Here is a 10399-nt window from a genome sequence, read left to right as displayed (position 1 = left end):
TGTTCTCTTTTGCTTGGAAACTTGAGATGAATCGCATTGTGGATGTAAGTCACCCTTAAAGATGCCAAAGAAATATGACAATCACATTAATACATAGCATTCCGTTGATGCTTATACATTTCGCTTATCAAAAATATCCTGTTATATATATTTCCTGGCCCCGGCACACACGCATAAAGCTAGTTACCTGTCTAAAGAACAAATCGACAAAGTGAAAGGTATTTCCGCAACGACATGAAATGCCAAAGAACAATAAGCAAAAAGGTAATAATCTAACGAGCAAAAAAACAATACGTGGGCGCCTCAAAGCGGGTAGCAAAAACAGAAACAAATTACTCACTATAAATATACACACCCATACACACAATCGCACATGTATGTACATTCACGTACGTGAGCCAAAAGCTTTCATTTTTGTGCGCACACACACACATCCATATGATTGTACGGTACATAACAGTGTGTGCTTGGCACAATGAAAAATACAAAGCGTAAATGAGTTGAAAACTTTTCCATAAGTTTTTTCTACGTGCGATGCGAACGACCAAATTTAAAGTCGACTTTTAGGCTGTTTCGCAAATCTGAGAACTTTTGCTCAACAGATACGCGAGGCACGCGGTTGCAGTCGACATTATGCCATGCGATATGGCACTTGAAGAAACCAAAATAAAAGACAGAAACAGCGATTAAATAGTTAGCAAGACTTCTGGAAGCAGAACTTCTGATGCTCTATACAAGACCTTTAATTTGCTATTTTCTACAAGAGAGAATATTAAGAATATGCAGTGGGTAATTAAGCAAATTACATTTAATGTCCCTCGTTCTCTCTTATTTATTCTTGTATTGTCAACCACCCTATCCATTATGAAGAGTATACATTCAAGACTTGGTTTTTAAGATTTTATGCCAGAGTTTTGAGTTAGGTCTCGCGCTTGTTCGCGTCAGCATGGGTTTCTTATCAATGATAGGTCAAGGACGAGCAAAGAAACTACATTTACATCCCATCTTCATCGCTTTGGGCCACACCCAAGCTGACACTTGTAGGTGGGCGCTGTAGCTGTAAAATGTTAAGCAAATAAAGGAACAAGGCGTAAATGTATGTAAATAATATTTGCATTTTACTCGACATGTTTTTAATGAGAAAAATAAATATTAACAAAGGCAAACAATCAGCGGCAGTTTACAGAGACGAGCTAGGACTCCGCGACTGCCTTCTTGGCGGCCAATTTTTGCAATAACGTCAGAAAGCTAAAGGCCTGTGTAATAACCTGAAGCAATGAAAGCAAAAACAAAAGTCAGGATGGTTGGCAGGCAGGAATGGGATATTATATCAGCAACCTACCGATCGCAACCGATTCACATCCATGACGTAGAATTTGCCAGCGGTAACCTGAACGGCACGTCGACTGTTTGCCAGGAAAATAATCATATCCTTGCCCATTTGCGGAGCATGTTGCCACCAAGCGCCACGCCAAAAAGCATCCCCAACACGGACGCTGTGTCGTCGCAACAGTTCGCCACAGTACGTAAACATAAGGAGCTCGAAAAGTGTCAGACCCAAATACTGCAGCTGGTTGATCACGCGAACCACTTCGCGGGAACCAGATACGCCTACAAAGACGAGCAGACACAACTGAACGGTGATCTGGAGCGACTTACACAAACAATATGGACTGAATATTTGCTCCAACTCAGCAGCGCAGTTTAGGATAAATCGATGCAGACGCACACATTCTACAAGACCGTCGTGAGCTGCTCTCTTCAAGCTGGGAGCTGGCTGCATGCGTTGCCTTGTCATTTTCTGCAAATCCGTGGCATGCTCTCTCAGCATTGCGTATTGACCGAGCTCGCAGGTGGCATCATCGAGTAGCAGATGACACTGTAGAGCACTTTTAAAGAGATAACAATCGATTAATTAGTCAGTAACAACGAAATTATACACTCACTGCAATTGCTGCAAGGTTTCACCGGATAGCAACCTAGCGTGTGCATCCAGATTCTTGAGACTGCAGTAGAGCACATCGAACTGGGCGAGCAGCAGTAGACTAAAGGTAACAAACATCAAGCCGCCATAGCCAAAGGCGGCACCTACAATGATCTGGCCATAGAGCTGTATCGCGTATACCAAAGGATAAATGTGATCGGCTAACGCATCGAAAGGATACCAACAATGCAATGGCAGCGCATGATGACCCAATACCAGAGGTGTAATCCCCCAAAAGATGACACCTGCCAAACAAGCGCCCATCCAAAGAGCCGAAAAGCTTCGCGCCCAGCGGTAGGTGGTGTAGCAATTGACGAAGCTGACACCGACGAGTGAGTGATGTCGATACTCCTGATTGATATAGTTCAGGTAGAGCTGCAGTCGCCGGGAGCGGACACACCAATAAATGCTGGCGTAGGCCGTAAAGAAATAAATGACTGTCATTGTGAGTGCATCGGTTATATCCTCGAGATCGCCCGTGGGCAGCGCGTCCAATGTTGTCTTGCTAAATAGCAGACCCAGGTGAAACGAGATGAGTATGACCAGCAGGCAATACAGACGAGTAATGCCAATCAGTCCCACCTGCACCCATTGGGGTAGGCAGTGTGACAGTTCCGGCGTGGGTAACAGACCCGTCAGCAATTGCAACTTCAACTGTAGTCCAAACAGCTGAGGCACACGAGGCACATCCTGGTCTCTTTCGGCGTAGTTAATGTTCGCATCGATGCCGCCGTGAAACTGCAAACCAGCCATGCTCCCAGGCTATTTGCCTTTTAACTGCTCATCTGTGAGCTTCGCGTCGGCTATTTAAGGGCATGTTGGCCAGTCTGTCCGCTTTGTCAGCGGGGCTACAACCTAATTTATGCATTAATGAGCTTTTAAAAGTTTTCAGCTAAGTGTTGCTCCCTGTTTCGCCTAATTGTTCTTGAGGCGTGCTCTGCGTGGGCGTTGACATACACAATTTTGTTTGGGAAATGTTTAATTGCCATTCTTGTAGTTTGGCAGCTCAGCTCAGGCTTTGCGAACGGTTCCAGGGGCTCCATCTCTATCAAGTTGATTGACTTCCGAAATGATTTTTAACCAAATAATAAGGATTCCAGACATCCCCATTCTTATATCTACCAAAAGTCCATAGTGATTTATTATGGAAAGTTCCTCAAACTTGCGCTTAAGTTACCGAATCATTCGCTTAATTATTTCTATACCCGTCAACACAATGTAATAAGAGGCATCAGTAACGCTACGAACTGTACATTAGTGTGACTTTGCTTATAAGGAATTCAAAGTGTATCTTATATAAATAAACGTTATTATTCGAATATTATCATAATTATATATCAGATTTGCAATGTTTATTTGCAATGCATATAAACACATTCGACTATGTATAGCCCACCTGTTTTTAGGTGCAGAAAATGTATGTAACAGGCTTAGGGAGTCATCTCCTACCCCATAAAGAATTTATATATTCTTGATCAATGTCAACAGCGACACGATATAGCAATGTTCGTCTGACTGTCTGTCAATCTGTCTACATTTCAGAGATTATAAGAGACAGAGCTATATTTTTTTCGACAGAATTTCTTATGCTTGCAGATCAAGTTTAGTTCAAATTTTTGCCACGCCTAAAAAAAAAACATAAATATAATAACAAGTCGGTTGCGATCAGATAAAAATTGTATAAGTTATTTAACAAAAACTTTGGCATGTCAAAAACTCTTACTACAACCGGGTCTTATTTGCTTGGGCTGACAATCTGGAATGTTTAGTATGGTATATTTTTAACACTATACTATAGCAAAGTCCAAATAAATAAAGCCTTCAGTATATTTAGTATATTCGTAGAATATGGTTTTATTGGAAATATGTAGCGGGTATCTCACAGTCGCGCACCCTCGACTTTGTTACTTGTTGTACTATAATTCTTAATAAGTTCATATGTCGAATGTGGCGGTAATGAACATCAATTAGATCAAATTATATTAATGAATCCCGGTATAAAATATTAATCGATAACTAAATTACAAATTACAAATAGATCCATAAAGACATTTAGTTATCCTATATATGGTCTCATCGATCAATAGTCTGATTAGTAATTTCATAAGCTTTACTAATTCTATAAATTATGTATTATGTAGAAGATGTATGAAATTTGTAAAATAATGCTATGACAATACGTACAGTACTATTGTGTAATCAATCAAGGAAGCACCTTTGCTTACTTCACGTTCCCATCTGCAGAATAATACGCAGCTAACACTTGCCCAGCGTGTGAAAATGGACTTGAATCAAGCATATGTTGACCGGGGTAATTACACAAATTGCAATTGATTGGAAAATTGCATCGATAGGCTATGGATGTTATAACATGCCGACTGACACCAGCCACCTTGATAATAAGTAATAATTATTATTTTCTGTTTATTTTAAGACGGCCTTGGCTCGAATGCCAAGGTTACACACCATTCGCTTGTACCACATGTTGAGCTGAAGGCTAAAACGTAAGCTTGGTGTATCCTCGAACTTCGCGAGCTGTTATTATCGTACATTTAAGGGCAATCCAAGCGAATATTCAGTCGAATTTGCAGCTCTGAAATTGCAAACTTATTTCAGTTTAGTTTATTCCCATCTGCTTTGCCTGGTGTCTGATTTACCTCCGTCCAGCAGAGAGATTCAATTTATTTTGTTGCCAAAAAAAATAAAAGAGGAAGAAAAATAAATAAATTGTTATACACTGTTGGGATAATGAGGCATGAAAAGCATCAGCTACAACTGAGGACTGGACCACGAAACTTATCCCAGAGTCATCCCAGCTGCTTTACAGCTACTTGGCCAAATTGCTGTTCAGGCTGTAAAAAGTTTACACAAACGCGTAAGCGTAGAGTTGGGTATAAATTTTGCATGGCACTCAGGCTGCACGTATTGTGCGTACATGTGAAGGTCCTGCGCTTGTCCTGCGTTTGTCTGTCTTTCTGTGTGTTTGTCTGTCTGGCTGACAGTCTAGTCGCATCTTGTGTCGTTTTTGCCTTTCTTCTTTATCCTGCAAAAAGGCGTCCTAAGTCTACCTGCTGTGATTTATTCAATCAACTTGTGCGTCGCACCAACAACTCAAGTTTGTTTTTATTATTTAGACATTGCTTTCTTCATCATCTCCCATTGTTCCTCCTCTTCTTGCTGTGCTCCTGTCCTTATGCGAGTTTAATGTCACTTGGTTGGCTAAGCAAACATTGTTGCCACATTTAATCTGCATAATTTTTATGAAAATCAAAACAACAGCGACGGCCTATTGAGACAAACGTTCTGTTTGACAACGGCATACGGCATACGTAACGTATGCGCAATATGGCAAACATATTCTCTATGCATGATTAATTTAATTACTCAAACGCAGGCGCTGCGTATTCTTAATGAGCACTGAAATTGCTCTCATGAAAACATTATTCGTTTATTTAAAAACCTAGCAGCATGCCAGTTGTTGGCTTTTGGCTACAATTTTAAACCCATGATGGCATATTTGCAATAAGAAAACACAAACATTCATTTAAGATGCCAAAGAGATGTCTTTCAACAACACATCAAGCTTTTTGTGTAATTTCAATTGCCAAGACTTATATAAACCTGTGCAGTCTTCTCGCCAACATTTAATCGAAATCCACTCTCGTTGGACTACCTGTCGTATGCACAGTTTTAATTAGCTTGTTACGTACACGTGGGCTTTGCCGCCGTATATTACCAAGAAATAAATGTATTTTTAGTGCTTTATTTGTGTAAATTCCCATGCCCATCGATATTAGAGCATGGCAGAAATGGTCGGACTCCCATTCTCTAGAAGCTGATGATGTCCTTGCAGTTTTTGCAGCCAAGTTTTTAATTAATTGCGTTGGTCATTTTTTGGCAATCGCTGTAAGAGGAACGCGTTTGCTGGTGGATTTTTCCATTGGCAGTGCTGAACCACACGAACATGGCTAATTTACAGCAACCGAGAGACAGAAAGAGAGAGGAGGAGAGAAACAGGGGCAGACACAAAGAGAGAGAGAGACTCAATCAGTAAGTCATTTGTATGCGTGTGGGTGAAAAGGTTCGCGTCGCTAGGGGAAGATGTGTGCCGGCCAAAGGGGGACGGTTGTTCAACAGGCAACAGGCAACAGTCACGCGCATCATTCGCTTCATGTTTGCTAATTTATGCAACGCTGTTGCAGCCGCAGGCTACGGCCAAATAGCGAAAAGTTTGCCAACTGACACGGCAACGAGCTCGGTGGTCGGAGAGAACGTCGTGAGCTCTTACACTCACTGTCAGAACCTCCTCCTTCTCCACAAAGCAAATACGCCCACATTGTTTTTGTTGCTATTTAAACTTTACACTGTCTCCCACCCTGCTTTCAAAACTCCCACACATTCGCAACACTTTCATGGTGCTGCCAGTTTCCTGTTCCCGTTCCCATTCCCATTCTCACTCCCATTGCCGTTTCTGTTCCCGTTCACGCTCCCGCTTCCACGTTTTAAAAGTTGGAGTTTTGTTGCGCTTGGCAGTTTCAGAATACAATTTGTCAGCAAACAAGCAGCTATACTTGACATTCACCTAGATAAATTAGAAAAATTAGCCCGCAAGTGCGAATTTCCATTGTATTGTATTGTGAAAAGCTTCTCCCTACAGTTTGAAAATATTTAAAAGTTTATTATTGCTATTCATAAAAGGGACGATATCACTCTCAACAACTTGACTCACAAATAAAACATTCAGTGTTTAAATACTATTTGAGAAAGATTAGCTACACTGCAAAATACAAAATAATACGATTATTCTACTTAGAACTTCGAGGGTGTTAAGGGTGTTTCAAGATCATTAAAAATGCTTTCAACACTTTTGTTTAAACATAATAAGAGCAATTTCAAGAGCAACTCGTTACAAAGTTGTGTCCTCCGACCAGGCCTAGAAACTAGCGCACCTAAACGCAGTAAAAGTTGCAAACAAATCCGAACAGTTTGTCAGGAGCTTTGGGTAACTTTTTAATGCAATTTTGTTAAATATTTTTGCTCTGATTTCAGCTGTCGCCTACGAAAATAGTTGAATCGATGCTCTTGTTTCCAGCCGCCACAGTGTGTTGGCCAAAAACTTTTGGCATCTTCAAATTGAGTTAAGTGTTTCAAGTTGTCTGCCTTGAACTGTCTCACATGCGAGTATGCCCAAATTCAATTTGAGGTAAAGCATTTGGCACTTTAAGTTCGTTATCCCTCCCTATGCACTCGCCCTCTTGATCCAGTACACAGACTCACTCCATCACTCCTTTACTCTTTCACTCTTTCACTCCCATGCACATGCACATCAAACTACAATAACAATTAGCATTAACATTCACCAAGAGGACGACGCGTCGTCAAGGAGGGTGGCGAAAGCAGGAGCAGGAGCAGAAGCAGGGGGCAGCAACAGCTCATTTTCCCATCTGCGATTTGTTTTTCGGCAAAGATTTGGCTTGCCGCAAAGGCATGCGTGTGTGTCGTAAAAACGAAAGTAAACTTAATTAGGCTCACGATTGTTGCAACTAAGACCAGCATGAGCATCTCTACAAAGACTTCCCCAGCTGTGTTTTAAGGATGGCCTCGTGATAAATTTGACAACTTTTAAGCACGCTTCGAACCGGTTTATTGCAAGATCTTGATTGCGTCTGATCACCATGTTGCACAACACTCTATGAACGATAACACAATAAATAATACAAAAAAAGTACTTGGAAAAATCCAACATTTATGACTTCATATTCCAGATTAAGTTGTAAAATTAATTCTTTTTAAGAATTAAAATGACAAAATATACATAAAACTCTATATTTCGTTTACAAAACCCATTCCTTTACTTAGGAGTAATTTCGCTCAAAGCTCAGTTAGTAGAGCAATCGTGAATCGTTTTTCATGTGTTCGCAATTCGGTTAGATTCGGTAAGTAGTATTTATAAATATATAAGCTCAATTGAATAAATGCTAATCATTCAATAATAATAATAGCTTTTACTTGTATAATTTTTAAAAGTCGAAAGTTGTAATACCAAATTTAAGCTTTTCCGACACAAGTAAATCATGTATTTTCGTACTCAAAATAAGCAAATTCGGTATTATCCAGATATTGACACCGCTTCGGGCTTAATTCCACGAATTTTTTACGGATTTTTGTTTTAGTGTAATTAAAGAATAATCCGATAATGATGATAAGGTTCTATACAAATATTAAATAAAAACATTAAACATCAAAAACATAAATAATCCCAATAGCTGCTTAGTATTATTAATACGAAGGCATATTCTATAAAGGAACCTCAAATACTACCTTTGGTAATAAAATATTTCAATGTATATAAGTAAAATTAATACAGTGAATCAATAAAGAGCAATGTTTGGCTTTTTTTGGTATTAGTTAAATACCAAAATCGATAATTATAGAGAGAGCTATTAAAGAATGATATGTTAGACTAATTGTAAAAATAAAAAGTTTTTACATTTACTTTTTCGCGTTGAATGAGTGCGAATTATCCGTGCGGCATTATTGAATTAGTATCCAAAGGAATAGGTTAAGCCTGTTTATACTCGTGAGTCTCAAAATACACACGCCCATCTCTAGTGTCTGTTAATGCGGTTTACCCACACGACCTTCAGAGGCAACGGCAACGGCAACAGCAACAACAACAACAACAAAAGCAACAACCACGGCAATGGCAATGGCAGTTAATGCTCTTGTTTTATTGATTGTCCACAGTAAACACACATGCGGGACCGCTATGCTAAATGTTTAATTGTAATTACCACATGCACAAAAAGTTATTGCACTGCTTCTTTGTAGAATTGTGTGTGTGTGTGTGTAAGTGAGTGTATGTATTGTATGCTATAAGTGAAATTAATTGAACCGTTAAGCAACAATTGTTAACTGCATTCACAGGAAATGTAAATAGAGCCAATCTCCGCATAAGCACATTAGGTACTGCTTAAATTTAGATTGAATTAGATTTACCCTTGTTAATCGAATCTGACGGGCTAACATTACCTAAATTATGTTAGGGCACATTAAACATTTAGGTAACTTGAAGAATTAAAGTTTTGGGAAGTGGTAAAGTTCAAGGTGAACTGTTATAATTGGAATTATGGTCAAGCATTGTCGCAAACCAATTAGCTGCATAGTTGAATATGCTTTGGTCGTCGTACTGCTTGAGCAGTCATTAAAATCGTATTCCAGATTGATGGACTTGACTCCTTGCCTGCTCCTATGTAGATTAAGAAGAACGGTTGGTTAATCACATTAGCTGGCCAGGAGAGCGTAACGGCCACAGAGTTGAATTAATCGAACTGAATGGAAAACCATGGTCAGTTATACAAACAAAGCAGTCGCTAGTCAATTAACTTGACGCGGCCCGACTCGACTTGACTCGTCTTGATTTGACTTAACTGAGCTTGACTCGCCTGGAGGGAGCCCACCTAAATATTTTATTATAATCCTTACGTTTGTCTAGATTATGCGCCAAGTCACCGTATGGAAAGCGCATAACTAATTGAAAACTTGCTAAAGTTTGGCTCATTAATAATAAGACAGGCCTCAGCAGCAAGAATCGTTGCCAAAAATATCCTCCAGAGGCAACAGACTTAGCAACACTCTGTTAGCAGAATTTATGCCAATTTCATTTACTTCGTTTGATTTGTAGGGTACACATGAAAAGTTACTTTGCCCGTGAAGCCCATTATATTCGGCAAACTTTCTTTAATATTCACATTTAACGAAGCATTCTTGAAGGGTATAAAAATGTTTGGTTTTTTGTATATTTGATTTGTTAGAAATAATTGAATTAATCTTCTGGTCACACCAAATGCGGTTGTAGATTGCTGTTGTGATTATAGTAAGACGTCGTGCCCCGACCCCACACCCGCCCACACCGTCACGCCCCCACTACGCACCACGCCATTTTCACGTAAACCGTTGACTGTCTGCTGAGCCGTTAACAAGTCTCAGACTCGTTTATTGCATAATTTTCTCGTACTTACGCGCTGTAGGGCTTCCGCTGCAGTTGAATCCTGTCAAAGAGGTGGATGGACCCAGGATGCCGAGTGAAAGGCCTTGAAGCCAGGCCACCATTGAATTATGCATCCTTTGCTGCACTGAGCACACTGAAGGGTGCTGAGGTTGAGGGGAAACACAGTGGCAATTTATTCATTAAGAAAAGTCTGACTTGTCTGAGATACCACATAAGGAGTTCGTAACATTTGCCAGCGAAAGCAACACAAAATGGCTTAGAGAAAAACATAGTCCCATAGGCCAGAGCTTATGAATGGTTATTGAATATAATCAGAAAAAGTCAAGGATTGATTGCATTTTCAATTTTGCAACGTGATTAATAATCTAATGAAAGACTCATGTTGAAAAGTGTTCTTGATAAAA

At 39.8% G+C, this 10399-nt stretch overlaps 1 protein-coding gene across 1 annotated transcript; it reads right to left on the bottom strand.

Annotated features, from left to right (window-relative positions):
- Window positions 1–1193: 1193 nt before the first annotated feature.
- Window positions 1194–2737, bottom strand: LOC117575322 (putative odorant receptor 85e). Its single transcript, XM_034259478.2, has 3 exons — window positions 1947–2737; window positions 1343–1889; window positions 1194–1268 (listed from the first exon to the last, which is right to left on the bottom strand). Exons 1-3 carry the CDS (start codon window positions 2735–2737, stop codon window positions 1194–1196), a joined length of 1413 nt encoding a protein of 470 aa, XP_034115369.2.
- Window positions 2738–10399: the final 7662 nt, after the last annotated feature.

Source organism: Drosophila albomicans, chromosome 2R, assembly GCF_009650485.2.
Source record: "Drosophila albomicans strain 15112-1751.03 chromosome 2R, ASM965048v2, whole genome shotgun sequence".
Classification (NCBI taxonomy): Eukaryota; Metazoa; Arthropoda; class Insecta; order Diptera; family Drosophilidae; genus Drosophila; species Drosophila albomicans.
This window is presented reverse-complemented; position numbering and strand designations above follow the sequence as displayed.